This window comes from Natator depressus, chromosome 28, assembly GCF_965152275.1.
Source record: "Natator depressus isolate rNatDep1 chromosome 28, rNatDep2.hap1, whole genome shotgun sequence".
Lineage (NCBI taxonomy): Eukaryota > Metazoa > Chordata > Testudines > Cheloniidae > Natator > Natator depressus.
Window position 1 is genome coordinate 2,513,492 of NC_134261.1, and position 17,075 is coordinate 2,530,566.

The window sequence follows — 17,075 nt, forward strand, 5'->3', positions numbered from 1 at the left end:
AGGATTTGGTGCGTTTGCATAATGAAAGGCCAGCTGATGGTTTGGAGCCGCTGCTCTCCAGCCAGGTCTGGCTCACTAGCCAGCGGGGCTGCGTCTACGTAAAGCCGATGTGGGAAAGAAATGGAATTGGGCCCGCTGTTTTGCTGAAGGCCAGAACGAGCCGTTAGATCATCTAATCTGGCTTGTCTAGCAGGGCCAGTCAATTTCCCCTGCACTCAGAGAAGTGTTGTTTTACCCTTTCACACTGTACAAAATCCAGGGCTCACCCGCCGAAACGCAGAGGCAGCCGGTTTAGTACGAAGAAGAGGAAGTAAGTTTTTGGCACAACTAATCTGTGGAACTCATTGCCAGGGGATGTGGCAAAGACCAAAAATATAACTGGCTTTCAAAAAGGTTCACAGAGGATCGGTTAATTGGTGACTCTTAGCCAAGATGGTCCGGGATGCAACCCCACACTCGTGGCGACCCTAAACCGTGGGCTACCAGGAGCCGGGAGTGGTAGACCACCGTGGATCACTGGATAATTGCCCTGTTCTGTACACTCCCCCAGAGTGCTAGCTCAGGCCGCTGTTGGAGACGGGATACTCGATTAGTTGTAGCGAGGCCTGACCCAGTCTGGCAGCCTTATGACTTCAGGATTGTGGGGGAGAGAATTAATGGGGAGCTACTGTTGACGCCGGCCGAGAGATTCCCTCGGTTCAGACAGTTCACCTGCATCTCTTTGGCCTGCCGTTCACCTCGGAGGTCCCCGTGTGTCCTCGATGAGACGGCTTCGAGCGGCTGCAAAGTGCGACAAGCTGGGCTCTTAGCCCAGTTCCTGGGGGGCCTGTAATACGTGCCCAGCAACCGTAGCAGGCATGGAGAACAGATGGCAGCTCCAGGCCCGTGGGACGGCATGGCTGTAGGCAGGGTCTCTCGGCTTATTAGCGCGTGGCCCCGGCTGCTCAGAGGCGAGGATCCTTGGCAGAGCTGCGCTGGGCAGATTGTAGGGGTGGGCAAAGAGGGAGCTGGGGGAAAGAAAGCTTGCTTCGGCATGTGAGCCGGATGCACAGAATCCCGGGGCCTGTTTGACTTATTTATTTTTTCTTTCTGTAGACGAAGCAGATGGGGATCTCAGGAACCTGGAGAGCGCCCTGGGCGTCAAGAAGAAGAAAAGGGGTCCCCGCAAACAGAAGGAGAACAAGCCAGGGAAGCCCCGGAAGCGCAAAAAATTAGTAAGCTGCCACCCGTTTGCCGGGCTGCCGACTTGTCAGGTGCGGGGCAGCTGGCCGCGGAGGCTGGCAGGGGTGTGATCTCAGACGGGAAGGGTCCGCAACTGTGGGAGGGAGGGTGCGATGATGAGGTGGGTTGATCTTGGACGGGGAGGGGAATCTATGCAGGGACACATCCCTTTTTGAACTCGGTGGGCATCGGGGGCTGATCCTGCCGCCGTGCTGGGTTTATCGGCCTGGCCTGTCTCCTCAGCCCGGGAAGGCTCAAACCCTGCGGCCAGAGTCTGTTTGAACTCTTTATTGGGGGCAGCTGGCACCCCCCCAAAATAAAATGGCAATATACAGAGCACCGGAGCATGGCGCAGGACTCCTGGGTCCTATTCCCAGCTCTGACACTGGGTAACCTGGAGCAAATCACTCCCTTCTCCTTCCCACCCCACTGTGCCTCAGTTTCCCCATCTGCGAAATGATGCTGACCTCATTTGTGAAACGCTTTGAGATCTGCTGATGAAACGCATAAAAGCCGGGGCACCTGAGAGATTCCCCCCAAATCATCCCAGCTGGTTCGATCCGGAGCCGCCAGACAAATCCCCCACCCCCAAATCGTCCAGCCGGTTCGACTGGATCCGCCAGACAAACCTCCTCCCCTCAAATCGTCCCAGCCGGTTTGACCGGGATTAACAACTGCCCTGTCCCCGCTGGGAGCCGTTGTGCTGACAGATTGTTCCCTCCCCGATTAGCTCCCCCTTGACTTTGGCCCTCTCGCCCCTCAGGTGAGCGAGGATGAGTTTGAGTCAGACCGGGAGGAGTTCCGGGAGAAGTCGGAGAGCGGGAGCAGCGACTACGGCGGGGTGGCCAAGAAGAAGCGGCGGAAGCACCGGGAGAAGAAGGAGAAGAAGACCAAACGCCGGAAAAAGGTGGATGGTGACGCAGGCCAGAAAGTAAAGGTACAGAGCCTGGGAGCGGCGATCCGCCACCCGCTGCTGTGTGCTGCTGGCCGAGCTCTCTGGGGTGAAACCCCCCCCGGTGGCCCTCTGCACCTGTAGGGGAAATCACCGCCCGGATGCCCCGCTACCTCGGGTTATGGCTGCGTTGCATGGCGAGCATCAGTGGGCTGGAGCCGATATTCCCATAGTGCGTAAAGCCAGATGGGGTCACCAGGTAATCCACGCTAACCTCCTGTCTAGTGCTGGCCAGTCACTTCCACCCAGTTACCCCCTACCGAGTCCAAAGACCTAACCATCTCGGGAGACGAACCCGGCAGAGAGCGGCAGAGACCGAGGTACCCCCGCAATGCCTGATTTCCCTGCCATGGCAGGGGACTGACGAGGCAAGACGTGCCCGGATGATCCCAACAGGAGATCCTCCCCCAAACCTGACGATCAGTTGGACCCCGCGTGAACAAGGCGGCTAGAGAGAGGGATTCCCACAGGCGTGGCGGGAGTGCTTAACTGCAGCCGTTGTATTTTAGCGAGCACCGTTTGGGAGCTTGCTTCGGGACAGAAATCGCCACTGTCCCAAAGCGCTCTGGGAATGCTGTTCTGTTGGAGAAGGCATGGAAAGGAAGCATAAAAAACCAGTTCAGGGCAAACGGATGGAGTTGGGAATCCCAGATGTTTCTGTAGGGGAAAAACCACCCTCTATAAGTTTTCACCAGCAAAATGTTGTGGTTTTGGTGAGAATTTTCCTTTCGAACCCCCATTTTTTTGCTTGCATTGGAAATGGTTTGTTCCGATTTTCAGATTTGGGGCTTTTCCCTCGTTCACCCTTTGATTAACCTCCCTGAGAAAAAGTGGGAAGAACCCCCCCAAAAACCGGGAAATCTGAAAATGGAAAACTGCAACAAAACTACTCAGTTTAGACATAAGACAGGCAGGGAACCCCGGAGTCACCAAGTTCAGTCCCTGCTAGCGCAGGCCACCCCATCATATCACCCCCATCAGACACCGGGCAAGTTCTGTCTCCAGACCCATTCATCTGTCTCCGTCGGGCCCTGCACTGGGAGACTGTTCCTGACCCTCCCTTACTCTGATGGGTATAATTCTGCCTAAGAGCTCCAGCCTCAGTTAATCCCCATCTGTTCCACCAAAAATTGAAATGAAATTTCTCATTTTGATTTTCCCGATTTGGGAGAAATGAAACACTTAGTGAGTCTGGACAAAATCACATTTTCCAGTGGGGAGTTTTTCATGGGGAAAAGATCAGGAGTGTTTGAGCACCGATTTTAGTGGAAGATTTGGATTTTCACCCCCCTCCTGAGCCCCCAGGATTGAGCCAGAAAGGACAGTTGTGATAATCCCATGCCAGAGTCCCACCCAGCGCGTCCGGATCCCGCGTATGAGTGCGTTAGCCTAGAGTTGGGCATTTTGCACCTGAAACTTTTGTCGGTGAAAAATACAGATTCAGGGGCACCGAAACATTTAGCAGATTTGCGTCCATTTTGCCAAGTTGTTTTGGTTCCAAAGTAACAAACAAAAAACCCCTGGGGGGGGGGGGGGGAGAGAATGCTGAAAAAATCAAAATGTTTCTAAACGACTTTTCATCTAATAATTTAATTGAACCGAAAAGGTAAATAGTTCCCAAAACCAACATGAAACATTTTGACTTTTTTAGTTGAAAGCGATTTTCTATTTCATGATTTCCTGTTGTTTTCCTCTAAAAAAAATTGCAAAAAAAAGTTTGCAAATGAAATGTTTGATATTTGGTTTCTTTGGAACAACTTTCAAACTTTCCTTTCATTTTATTTAAAAAAAGAAAAGAAAAGAAACCTCATTGAAATTGAAACCATACATTTCAGGATGAGCAAAAAGTTGCGTTCGACCCAAAACCGTTGGGTGAGTTTTTTTGGAGATGCCAAGAATTTCGAAAAACTTTATATTTGGTCAGACCCCGTCATGATTCTCCCGTTCCCTGATTTTTCAGACTTGCCCATGAACCGGAAAACGGAGGAAGGTCCCTGACCTTGTTGGGCTTAGTGCGTGACTGGCCATGCGATAGACAGGAGGCCGTGCTGCATGATTTTGGTAGAACCTTCTGGCCGTGAACACTGTGATTCTGTTTTCTCCGCTCTCTTTTGCTGGTAGTTACTGGATCCTTGGCAATTCAGTATGGAAGATCCATTATATCCCGTCTCCAGCAGGGACGTAGGAGAGCGGAAGATCTTTCAGGACTAGAGTCTTTAGGATGCATCTGTGGTGGTCCCTCAGGCTTCCTCTCCACGCACCAATCCTGGGAAGCCTCCCACTGGGAGGGAAGGGGTGTATCCTCCCCTTTAGATAGGATCCCCAGCAACACAAGGAAACCACCCTCCTCCCCAGCTGGCTGCCTGGCTAACGGGGAGCTTTTGGCTTGCTCAGCAGGTGGAGCAGAAATCCTCGGCCCAGCTGCTCATGACCTGGGGGCTGGAAGACGTGGACCACGTGTTTTCCGAGGAGGATTATCACACGCTCACCAACTACAAAGCCTTCAGCCAGTTCATGAGGTAAGCTCCTGGAGTCTTTGGATTTCCCATTGAATCAGGTTGTAGGGTGGACAGTAGGCTGCAGCCAGGAGTCAGGACACCTGGGTTCTGTTTATGCCCCTGCCCTGTCATGTGACCTGGGGTGGGTCCCCTTCCTTCTCTGGGTCTCTGTCTCCCCTCTCACCCGTTGTGTGGGCAGACAGGGAGTTTTCTGGGCAGGGACTGTACCTTGTGCGGCGCCTGGCAGGCCAGGGCCCCAACCTTCGTTGGGATCTCTGGGGTGGTGGGCCCCGTATCTCGGTCAGGTGGGTCTGTGCAGTGCCTGGTGTGATGGGGCCCTGATCTTGGCCAGGGGGGTCTGGGCAGCGCCCGTCGGGTAGAGGAGTCTGTGCAGTGCCCGGCACAATGCGGACTCTGAGCTTGGCATACAAGCCGCTGGAATATAAATGTAACAAGTCCTCGGTGGTCTCTTTGGGACCGAAGTCCGTGCTGATGCTTTCCATCTGCCTGCGGCGTTCGGTGCTGACAGTCATGAGCTCAGTGGTGCATGGAGCTGCTCTACGGCATCTCTGTTCTGGCCGTGGGGTGCTGCCCCTCGTCTGCCTGCCCTATGGCTGGGGAGGAGAAGGATGAAAAGGCCCCCTGCTGCTGATCACATCCCTGGACCAAGCCGTCTTCCTCTGCCCCAACCCCATCGGCTGCAGCTGCCGCCAGCAGATCCGGAAGCGGGAAGAGGAAATGGATCCAGTCTCGGCTCCCCCCACGCCTGGAAGCACCAGGTGTTCAGGGAGAAGGAACCCCAGGAAGACCGATAACGTGTGTCAGTGGTGCCAGGGCTGATTGACACTGGCTGGGGATCTGGCCCCATTGACTCCAATGGAGAGACGCCCATTGACACCAGCCGGGTTCCGGCCCCATTGACTCCAATGGAGAGACGCCCATTGACATCAGCTGGGGTCTTTCCTCTGCTGACCCCCGTCACTCTCCAGCCTGCTGTGCCAGGCCCTGAGGAGGGTCAGCCAGGAGACACGGGCTGTGCCATGCCATCATTACCCCGATGACGCCCCAGCAGCCCGCCCCCATCATGCCTGACCCAGCTGGTGCGGCAGCCCGGATATCCGTACGGACCTGGGCTGCGTGCCAGGTGGCACAGCCCCAAGAAGCCCGGGAGAATGCTGTGGGTAGCAGCCAGCAGATCTGGCAGGGTTTACACTGGTGCCCTTGAACGAGGGAGTTTGCGGCAGCCAGCTGGGGAGGGCGGGCTGGGGGGCTGGAGTCAGATCCTAGTCTTGCCAGGGAGGATCTGCAGCCAAGAAGGCTTCCTTACCGCCTGGCAAGCAGAGAGCGCGGCCTGCAGCCGCCCTGGCCACGGAGAGCTCGGCGCTGGGTCACCGCAGTGAGCGAACACCTCCGGGCCTCCCAGAAACCCAAGCCAGCGCCAAGTCTATTCAAGTAGAATTCCAGGCCCGGAGCGACGGGAGCCGCGCCAGCTGCCAGCAGGTTCCCGGGAGGAATTAAAGGCGTCGGTAGTTGCCTAATTAGCCTTTGGATCTGATTCCCCTAATAGCAAATGCACTCAGACTGGAGCTGGAGCTTCTCGGGGTTTCCCATTGGGGGTCTCCTCGCCGGCTTTCTTGTCTTCCCGCAGGCCTTTGGAGAGAGCTGGGGGTCTAGCGGCTCCTTTTGGCCGTGTCACTTTGGTCCCGCCCGGGCCCAGAGATCAGGGGAGCAGCCCTGGGATAGCCTCTCAGTAGATGGTCGCAGGGATCCCTTCGGGCCTGTGGATCTACCATCTCTGCATCCGGGACGGGGTTTCTTTTGGGAGCGATGCCACCAAAATGGCTCCCCCGCTGGCGGTCGCATTTCACCAGCCCTGTTCTTTGAACTCAGCTGAGGAGGGGACCTGGTCAGATCCGCTTCAGAGGAGGATTGGCTGAGGGTCTGAAAACTGCTGGGGACCACTCCCCAGCCTCCCACTCCCAGCCAAGCGTGGGAGGCAGGATAGGCTGGGAGGTAGGAGATCTGGGTTCAATAACCGGTTCTGCCCCCCCGTGCCTCAGTTTCCCTGTTTGTAAAATGGGGATAATACTCATGCTGCCCCTTTGCAGAGGGCACTCAGAATGGAAAATGCGGCCAGGACGGAGGTCCCGTCCAACCCTGATATTCTATGATTCTATGACTGTTTGCCTCTAGGGCCCGAACCAGGATATCCCACAAGCAATGACCTTTTTCCCGAGGCTGTAGCTGGGCTGGGAGCGCCACCTAGTGTCTGATTTGGCAAATCGGCTCTTTCCGTGAGTTGGCTGGAAGGGATCTCAAGAGTTCTGGCCCCCATTAGGCCAGTCCCTTCTTGTCCCGCCGTGGGCGGACATGGAGAACAATTGGTCCCCGTCCTCTTTATAACAACCGTTTTACAAATCTGAAGACTGCGACCAGGGCATAGAAGGGACCTCGGGAGGTCACCTGGTCTGGTCCCCTGCACTCATGGCAGGAGTAGAATCATAGAATCATAGAATATCAGGGTTGGAAGGGACCTCAGGAGGTGTCTAGTCCAACCCCCTGCTCAAAGCAGGACCGATCCCTGACTAAATCATCCCAGCCAGGGCTTTGTCAAGCCTGACCTTAAAAACGTCTAAGGAAGGAGATTCCACCACCTCCCTAGGTAACGCATTCCAGTGTTTCACCACCCTCCTAGTGAAAAAGTTTTTCCTAATATCCAACGTAAATCTCCCCCGCTGCAACGTGAGACCATTACTCCTTGTTCTGCCATCTGCTACCACTGAGAACAGTCTAGATCCATCCTCTTTGGAACCCCCTTTCAGGTAGTTGAAAGCAGCTATCAAATCCCCCCTCATTCTTCTCTTCTGAAGACTAAACATCCCCAGTTCCCTCAGCCTCTCCTCATAAGTCATGTGTTCCAGTCCCCTAATCATTTTTGTTGCCCTCCGCTGGACTCTTTCCAATTTTTCCACATCCTTCTTGTAGTGTGGGGCCCAAAACTGGACACAGTACTCCAGATGAGGCCTCACCAATGTCGAATAGAGGGGAACGATCACGTCCCTCGATCTGCTGGCAATGCTCCTACTTATACATCCCTAAATGCCATTCTTCCGTCCTAAGTGCAGGACTCTGGACTTGTCCTTGTTGAACCTCATCCGATTTCTTTTGGCCCAATCCTCCAATTTGTCTAGGTCCCTCTGTATCCTATCCCTACCCTCCAGCATATCTACCTCTCCTCCCAGTTTAGTGTCATCTGCAAACTTGCTGAGGGTGGAATCCACACCATCCTCCAGATCATTTATGAAGATATTGAACAAAAAAAGTAGACCATCCCTGACGGGTGTTTGTCTAATGAGGAGGGGAATACAGATGATGTGTGTGCTACAGAGCAAAAATGTGTCACAAAGAGAGGGGGCATTGCCCCTCCTAAAACCCAGATGGTGGTTTCCGTTCGGAGGAGAAATGGATGATAGAGGTCAGAAATGCTGTTTGTTTACCACGAATATCCACCAACTCACAGTCTTAAATTTTAAATCAAGATGGGATTTCCCCCCACCGGCCCTCCCACCCTGAGATCTATTCCAATTCAAACAGGAATCACTTTGGGGAAGTCCTATGGCCTGTGTTATATGGGAGGTCAGATGATCTCGGCGGTCCCATCTGGCCTTGGAATCTGTGAACCTCTAAGCCCGCCTTTCTAGCCAGCCCTGCGGCCTAAGGAGCTCTGTCCCTTGGCCTCCTCCTAGGACACAACTGCCTTTCTCTCGCTTTCTTCTGGCTTGCTGTCGCTCTCTCTCTCAAACGCACACTGCAACCAAATCAATCCCATGGAAACCCCCTTAGCTTTTGATCGGCATTGCTTTGGGCGTTAGCTTCCTGTTGTTTCAACTCTCGATGCATAGAGGGGTATTTAATTGCTCCTTCGGTTTAGCCCTATGAGCCTTGACACTGGCCAGTATTGCATGTTTCAGATGCAATAAAGCTGCTATTAGAAAATACCTGCCCAGAAGGGAAATTTCATCCCATCTGTGTGTGTTTATGCACTTTCTTCTGTCTGATGATCTCATCTAAATGTCTGAGTGTGGGCAACAGGGATTGAACCTGGGACTTCTGCGTCAAACACCATGACCCATGGTATAGCAACTCCTCAACCTCTCTCTGCATCCCCCTAGACAGAGCACCACACTGTGGTGTGGGCCGTCCCTCTAAATGACACGTCTGGAATGGCGGGTCATTTCTTTTCCCGTGATGTGAACAATTTGGCGAAACCGACACGAATCCACAAAATGTTCGTCGGTGACGCCAAATCCGTGGGGGGCGTTTTTTGGCGGAAATTTTTTGCCCAGCGTTCGTCTAAGGGCCCCTCCTCTTTCAAGTAGGTTTTGAGAGATGTCAGTGTTTTATCTGATAGCTGACCCCTCTCTCTAGTCGGGCTTCCCATGTGACTGAGGTTCCATTATCTCTGCCTAATGTACTTCGCACCACTTAACGAGTGCATTAGGAGGCAGGGTGGTAAATTATTCAGACTCAGAGATGGTTGTTGACATAAAAGAACAAATAACATCCTCCTTCCATGTTGTGCCGGGCACTGAACAGACACTCCCCCCGCCTCCAGTGACCGAGATCAGGGTCCCTGGGGTGCAGGGTGCTGCACAAACACACAGCGAGAGAGACCGTCCCTGCCCCAAAGTGCTTACAACCTAAATAGGCAAAACAATGGGTTGGGAGGGGAAACCGAGGCACAGAGCAGGGCCGGGATTTTCTCGAAGTCGCCGAGCTGGGACTAGAACCCAGGCATCCTGCATCCCAATGCACTGGCCGACACCGCTGTGGTCTCTTGCCCTTCGTTCCTGACCTGGCCCTGTCGGGTTCCCACCACGATTTGGGGCGTCTGGGTTCTGTCACGATACAACTCTACAGCCAATGCGACGGTTTGCTAGCTTACAAGCTCCAGCGGGTCTCCCCGACTGGGAATTTGGAGGTCTGGGTGCTGCTGACACCCGGGACCTTTCTCTGTGCCTGTGTCCCGACGCTCTAAAATAGGAGTAACGATGAACACTGCCTCGAGCAAAGCCTGAACTGGTACAGATAAGTATCGGTGCAGGCTCTGGATGCTTTTTTAACTTTATGTACACAGAAATATGTTTATTATCGTAAAGTCTTAGCACGTTTGGCTGTTCTGTTGGCGAGTGACAGGAAACGCTGAACTTGCTAGGCCAGGGAGCAAAGAGATTCAAAAGAAAAACCAAAGTCTGGCGCTTTTATGGTTGGCTAGAAAACACGCACTTTACTCCGCGGGTTATCTGAGGCAGCCTGAGTCTGCAGAGAGCCCGAAACCAAATCCGCATTGGGCGCGAACTGCCGCTAACGTAACTGACGCAGCCACATCTCCCCGAGAGGGTAGCGCTGGGGTGAGGAAGCTGCCCGGAAATGAGCTGGTGTCTGCAGAGAGCCCAAGCCCGTTGCTCAGAGAGGCGTGGAACTAAGCCTGTGCGTCTCCGTGACTGCGAACTCTGAGGCCCGGGACGGCATAGGCGCCGACTCCGTGGGTGCTCCGGCTCTGGACCACCCACGGGAAAGAAAACAGTGGGTGCTCAGCACCCACCAGCAGTTCCTCCGCCTCCCCCGCCAGCGCTTCCCACCCTCCAGTGATTAGCTGTTCAGTGGCGTGCAGGAGGTGCGGGGGACAGGGGGAGGAGTGGGAGCAGGAAGAGGTGGGGGGAGGAATAAGGCGGGGAAGGTGGTGGGAAGAGGCGGGGCGGGGCCTGGGGCAGAGCAGGGGTCGAGCACCCCTGGGAGCTCTTGGCACAACAGCGGGGTGACCCATGCTGCTGCTCATCGCAGGGAGCCAGCAGCGGGCGGGGGGAGCTCAGATCTGGGGGGTGGGGGTGGTGAAAGGGGGGACTCTGCTTCCAAAGGCCAAGGCGGCGCCATACTTATCTCACCCCCCTTCTCCCCCGGTTTTGTCTCATGTCACGCAGGCCTCTCATTGCCAAAAAGAACCCCAAGATTCCCATGTCCAAGATGATGACCATCCTGGGCGCCAAGTGGCGGGAGTTCAGCGCCAACAACCCCTTCAAGGGCTCGGCTGCGGCCGTGGCGGCAGCAGCTGCAGCGGCGGCGGCGGCCGTGGCCGAGCAGGTGTCGGCGGCCGTGTCGGCCGTGGCTACCGAGCCGCAGCCCGCTCCCATCCGCAAAGCCAAAACCAAAGAAGGGAAAGGTGAGTCACCCGGATTTCCGTCCCGCTTGTCTCCTGTCGGGGTAGGGAGGGGGGGTTGGACCACATCTCCCATGATGCACCAGGGCCAGGGACTACCACAATGCACTGCTTCTCTACCGTGAAGGCCATAGGAGAGCATTATGGGGGATGTAGTCCCACCAGGGACCCTGGACTACAGAGGAGAAGGGGTTCATGAAGCACCCACCACTAGAATACCCAGGATGCTTCATGGCTGGGTTTGCCCATGATGCACCTCTTCTCCAACACCAGGGTGCATCATGGGATATGTAGTCTGACCAGGAACCTTGGCCTATACAGGACAATAGCTGCATGGGGCATCTGCAACTACAATTCCAATGATACCTCACGGCCAGGAGAGGAAAGGCCCCGTGTCTCATTCCCCTCCCCACCCACCTGGACTCCTGGGTTCTCTCCCCAGCTCTGGGAGGGGAGTGGGGGCTGGTGGGTTAGAGGAGGGGAGGCAGGGAGCCAGGACTCCTGGGTTCTCTCCCAGGCTCTGGGAGGGGAGTGGGAGCTAGTGGGTTACAGCAGGGTGGGGGCTGGGAGCCCGGACTCCTGGATTCTATCCCCAGCTGCTTGCGTTGTGACTTAGGGCAAGTCCCTTTCCCGTGCCTCAGTTTCCCCTTCTGCAACAAGAGGCCGGCCATGCCTGTTGTTGAGGTGGATTTGGAGCTTTTGATCGATCTCGCTTTGTTTGACAAAAGGGCCGGGTCACAAAAGGCGGAGCAAGAGCCCTCGCGTGCCAGAGATGAAGAGGAAGATGAAAGGGAAGAGGATGGCTCCCCTGAAGATCAAGCTGGGCATGATCGGTGGAAAGCGGAAAAAGAGCAGCTCGGTAAGCCACGCTCCTTCCCGGCCACACTCGCTGGGGTGCGGGGAGAGCTGGGGGTGGTACTGGGAGCTCAGGAGGGAGGTCAAGCCGGGTCCCCAACTCTCACAAAAGCGGGTGGGGTTTTTTCCCCCCTCCCGAATAATTCCCATTGCGATGCCAGGGCCCCGCCGGAGAGGACTGGTGACTTGCTGCCGGGGCCCGGTCGGGAAGCTGAGAATGATCCCAAATGCCGGCAGGCGAGGCAGGGACCAGCCGCGGGCGTTATCTGAGGCTTTCAGCCTGGGATGGATTAAGGGGGCGGGTTTTGATAGGAGGGGGGCCAGCTTTGGAGAGGGAAGGGGACATCGGCGCCGACTTCCCCTCTTTCCCATGGATGCTTGACCCCCCATGCCCCCGGCCCCGCCCCTTCCTACCCCTTCCATGAGGCCCCACCCCCATACCAACCCTTTCCCCAAAGTCCCCACCCCAATTCTTCCCCCTCCCTGCCCCTATTCCAACTCCTTCCCCAAATCCCTGCCCCAGCCCCGCCTCTTCCCCGCCTCCTCCCCTGAGCGCACCACGTTCCCGCTCCCTCCCGCCCCCCGGAGCGTGCTAATGCCGCCAAACAGCTGTTTGGTGGCGGCCGGGGGGGAAGTGCTGGGAGGTAGGCGGAAGAGCAGGGATGCGGCGCGCTCATGGGGGGAGGAGGAGGAGGAGGTTGGGCGGGGGCTGAGAGGAGCTTGGCTGCTGGGGGGTGCTGAGCACCCACTAATTTTTCCCTGGAGCACCCACGGAGTCGGCACCTGTGGAAGGGGACAGGGCAGGGCTGGAGCAAACATCCGAGCAGCACCAGGAGGACATCGTCCAAAGCATAGAAAGTTCTGCTGGGGTTCCGTCTACACCGCATTGTGAATTGGAGCTTACAATGGCTGGACCTGGGTCTCTCTGGCTCACATCCACGCTTCAAAATAACGGGGCTAGGACTTGGGGCACCCGACCCATGCCCCAGCAGCGTCCTCTGTCCCAAGTCCTGACAGCTCGCGGAGACCCGCGTCCAGATGGAACGCGGGGGCCATGGCTCGAACCTGAGTCCCAGCCCGGGCGTCGTGTGCCGTGTAGACGCACCCTTCCAGGTCTCTGCTTTGGCTGCTCGGTTTGCCCCCACGTGGCTGGGAAGTTACCTCCCCGGCTTCATGGTTATTCTGCACGGTCCCCCGACTTCGGAAAACCAAGCTCACGGGATTGGAAGCGCAGGATGAGTGGGGGGGCTTAGAATCGCGCCGCGCGGGGAGAGGGTCTTGAGCCCCGCAGCCCGGGTCACTTGACCCGAGCTCTGAAACCGGGGGTGGCGGGTTTTTCACTGGAGTGTGGCCGTACCCTGGCGTCACCGAGCCAGGCAGGACTCTGGGGCAGCGTCTCCCCTCTGGGCGTGCTGTCACGACCCGCCCTCCCGGCTTTCAATAACACGTGGGGGAAACTGAGGCACACGCACACAGCATTCAGACACAACATTCAGAGCATTCCCACTTTTTTTTTTTCCACTGCGGACTTACCCTTGGAGTGCGTCTGTCTTGCATAGCTCACCCGGGCTCTCGGCCTTAGCCCTGCCCTGGCCCCTGCAGCAGACCCTCTAACCTGGGCTGTAGCTGGCCAGAAGGGAGGAGGTGGTGGAAGCCACACTTGGCTTTAACCCGGGCTGGAGCCTGGCTGCTTTCCAGCAAGGCTGCCGGCCAAACTGCTGGCAAGCGGAGAGCCCTCCAGCGCCTTCCCTTCCCAATTCCCCCGCAGGCAAAGATGCCTCGGGGCGCCAGGGCAGGGGCCTCCCTAGTCTGGGGGCTCATGTGCGACCGTGGGGGCCCCGCTAATCCGTGGCCCAACCATGGGCGTGAACGTCTGTATTTTCGGTCCCACTGATGTCCCCCTGCCCCGCGTGCCAGGTCTGGGGGGAGGGCGCCCGCAGCGATGGTTCAGTGACGCCACGTGGCCCGCCCTCTGTCCCTGTTCCCCCCCCCTTTCCCCCACTTTGCGCCTCTGGATGAGCCCCGGCTAACGAGGGCCACTATGGTTATGTACAGCATGTGTTTCAGAGCGACGAGGTGGGCGAGATGGAGGAAGAGTCTGACGTCGACAACTCCAGTGTCCACAGCTCCTCGGTGCGGTCCGACAGCTCGGGGCGGGTCAAGAAACTCAAGCGGGGCCGGCCTGGCAGGAAAAGGAAGAAGGGTGAGTGTGGCCCTGGCAGCTGGGTGGGAGGAGCTTTCATGCCTGGGGTAGGGCTTCCAGGGGTGGGAGGAGCTTTCACACGGGGTGGGGGCTTCTCGGGATGGAAGGAACTTTCACACCAAGGCGGTGCTTCTAGAAGAGGGAGGAGCTTTCACAGAGGGGCAGGGCTTCTAGGAGTGGGAGGAGCTTTTACACCCAGGGCTGGAGCAGTGCTGTCCGTTGAAATGACAGCCTGTGGGCTGAAATTGATTGAGAGATGCTCTGGTTGTCGCTGGCTTGCAGCAGAGGGGCTTGTACTGTACCAGACTGGGCTAGATGGGCCCATGGGTCAGAGCCTGCACGCCAGGGGGTGAGCCGGGATACCGGGCTAGATGGGCCCATCGGTCAGAGCCTGCATGCCAGGGGACAAGCCGGGTTACCAGGGTAGATGGGCCCATGGGTCACAGCCTGCATGCCAGGGGACGAGCCGGGATACCGGGTTAGATGGGCCCATCGGTCAGAGCCTGCACACCAGGGACGAGCCGGGATACCGGGCTAGATGGGCCCATGGGTCAGAGCCTGCATGCCAGGGGACGAGCTGGGATACCGGGCTAGATGGGCCCATGGGTCAGAGCCTGCACGCCAGGGGGCAAGCCGGGATACCGGAGTAGATGGTCTGACCCGTGGCAGCAGTCCCTAAGATGTAGCTCACCCCGGCTTGTGCAAAAAGGCCCCAGTAGCTTACGACTTGTACTCAGTGCAGTATGCATGCATTGACGTGCATGAGTCCAGGACCCCAAGATAGGCAAGCTGGGCTGTCAGCCATCCACTTCCATGCTTCAGGGCATGAGCTGTCTGAGGGGGTCAGGTAGCATCTTCTGGCACCCCTTAAAATGGAAAGGCCCCGTGCCCCATTCACTGCCCCCCTGAGCCAGCCTGTGGGTCCGACAGTGCTGCAGACTCTGACTTGTTATTGTGTTACAGCGATCTCCACAATCCCAATCCAGGATCGGGGCCCCGTGGTGCTGGGTGCTGCGCAGACGCATGGTGAGAGGCTGTCCCCCGCCCTGACGAGCTGTTCCAAGGCTAGGAGGGGGGATCGTGGTCTCTCGTCTGACCTCCTGGGCGATGCTTCCCTGAAGGAATTCAAGTGGTTGAACCAGAGTGTGTCTAGTTCCTATAATAACAGACTTTAGCTCTTATCTAGCGCTTTCCAGCAGCAGATCTCAGAGTGCTTTCCACAGGCGATCAGTATCATTATGGCCAATTAGAGATAGGGAAACTGAGGCACAGGGAGGCAAATTGCCCAATGCCAAGCTGGGAACAGAACCCAGTTCTCCTGTGTCCTGGTTCAGTGGGTTTCTAGCTTGTTTTCGTAAATGTCACACTTGAAATTGGGTTTTTTTTACCAATAATTTTTGTTTTTAGTTAAGTAGCATGTAGAGAAGCCCTGAATAGATAGAGGCTAAGTGGGGAAACCGAGGCACAGACGGAGGAAGTGACTTAACGCAGCTGGGCAGTGTCCATGTCCTCCGCCAAGCCAGACTTCCTCTGCTCCTAGTACAGACAATAAAGTTGAGCGGGAATCTTTTGATGAATCGTTTCTTCATCGTCGGAAAGTGCCGACTTGTGAAATCGGAAAGCATTCAGAACAGGTTGGGCTTGGGGAATTTCCCGACTCGAACCAAATCCCGAGGCAGAGGGGTTTGAAACTCTCGAAATGAAAAGTTCTGGTCTGAAACACCTTTTAAAACTTGAACTCTCAAAAATATTCTTGGGACAGGAGAAAGCTTGAAATTGTGGAAACAAAACGTTCCTGTTTTCTGCTTCGAAATGCCGTTTTGTTTAGAAATTTTAATGAATTAGACTGGGGAAAGGTTGAAGTTGGGAATATTTTCAACCTTGAAACTAGTCAAAATCGTGACTAGTTTTGAAATGTAAGCCAATTAGATCCCGAAAGGTGGAAATCAGGCCCATTTCAAGCCCATCGGACTGAAAAAGGTCGAAAGCATGCGCATTTTCTGCTGGAAAACCGGTCAGAATTGCAAATGGTTTTGAAACATGAGCTAATTAAACTTAAAGAAAAGTTGGGAAACGGTCCAAGTTGAAACCAAAGATTTAGAAATTCTCCAGAAGGTTTAGAAATTCGATTGACCCAACGTGGGGAAAAGAGAAAGTTTTGTCAGGCCGCAGCTATTGGTGAACTTTTGAGCTGTTTGCCCTGGCTCAAGCCGGGCCGGCTGGGGTGGGGATCCCGACCTCGCTGAGGTCTTTGCGGGACGGGAAATCCGTTTCCCGGCCTGCGGGAACGGTGCGTCCCGTGTGGGGCGGGAGGCGCAGCAGCCCTTGGGGTCTGGGCGCCGCCTTCTGCAGTGTCTGCTTTTGCGTCCCCTCCCAGTGGCCGGCGAGGAGGAGGTGGACGGCTACGAGACGGACCACCAGGACTACTGTGAAGTGTGCCAACAGGGCGGCGAGATCATCCTCTGTGACACCTGCCCCAGGGCCTACCACCTGGTGTGTCTGGACCCCGAACTCGACAAGGCACCCGAGGGCAAATGGAGCTGTCCCCACTGCGTAAGCCGCCCTCTGTTCCTTCCTGGCCGCCCCCCTCGCTCCCTGACCCCCTGCCCGCCTAGGTACCATCCCTGTGCCCTGTAGAGACCCCCGCCGCCTTTCCCAGAAGGGACTGGTGCGTTTTTGGTACTACTTACAGGTGACCGTCCTGAGAAATCGGTGCCCTGTGAGGCGTGTCACTTGTGATCGGGGTGACCCAGAGGGGTAGCGGCTGCTGAAAAGCTGGCCGGCCTGACTCGGTTTCCCTGGGGAGGATGCTCAAATTTGTAGAGAAGAGAGTCAAGCTTCCTCTGAAAGAGGGTATTGATCTATGCATGGCCGTGTGCGTCTTGCTGGGGGCCTATCCCGCGCCTGGCGTCGGGTCCCTGCCTGGGCGTGTGCGTCCTGCCGGGGGCCTATCCCGAGCCCGGCGTCGGGTCCCTGCCTGGGCGTGTACGTCCTGCTGGGAGCCTATCCCGTGCCTGGCGTCAGGTCCCTGCTGGGCGTGTGCGTCCCGCTGTGGGCCTGTCCTGCGCCTGGCGTCAGGTCTCTGGGCGTGTGCGTCCCGCTGTGGGCCTGTCTCGCGCCGGGCGTCGG

At 56.4% G+C, this 17,075-nt stretch overlaps 1 protein-coding gene across 11 annotated transcripts in view; it reads left to right on the plus strand.

Moving 5' to 3' along the window:
• The window catches only part of CHD3 (chromodomain helicase DNA binding protein 3), a 58,967-nt gene that overhangs the window by 14,217 nt on the left and 27,675 nt on the right, over nt 1-17,075 (plus strand). For 3 of the 11 annotated variants that reach the window (XM_074941218.1, XM_074941220.1, XM_074941227.1), the window contains exons 2-9: nt 1,096-1,253; nt 1,985-2,158; nt 4,568-4,692; nt 10,653-10,891; nt 11,617-11,747; nt 13,799-13,946; nt 14,910-15,089; nt 16,324-16,499. In XM_074941218.1, the coding sequence (XP_074797319.1) occupies nt 1,096-1,253; nt 1,985-2,158; nt 4,568-4,692; nt 10,653-10,891; nt 11,617-11,747; nt 13,799-13,946; nt 14,910-15,089; nt 16,324-16,499 (1,331 nt within the window). The remainder of the gene's footprint in view (nt 1-1,095; nt 1,254-1,984; nt 2,159-4,567; nt 4,693-10,652; nt 10,892-11,616; nt 11,748-13,798; nt 13,947-14,909; nt 15,090-16,323; nt 16,500-17,075) is intronic. The other 8 variants (XM_074941225.1, XM_074941228.1, XM_074941221.1 and 5 more) reach the window with 7 other exon arrangements.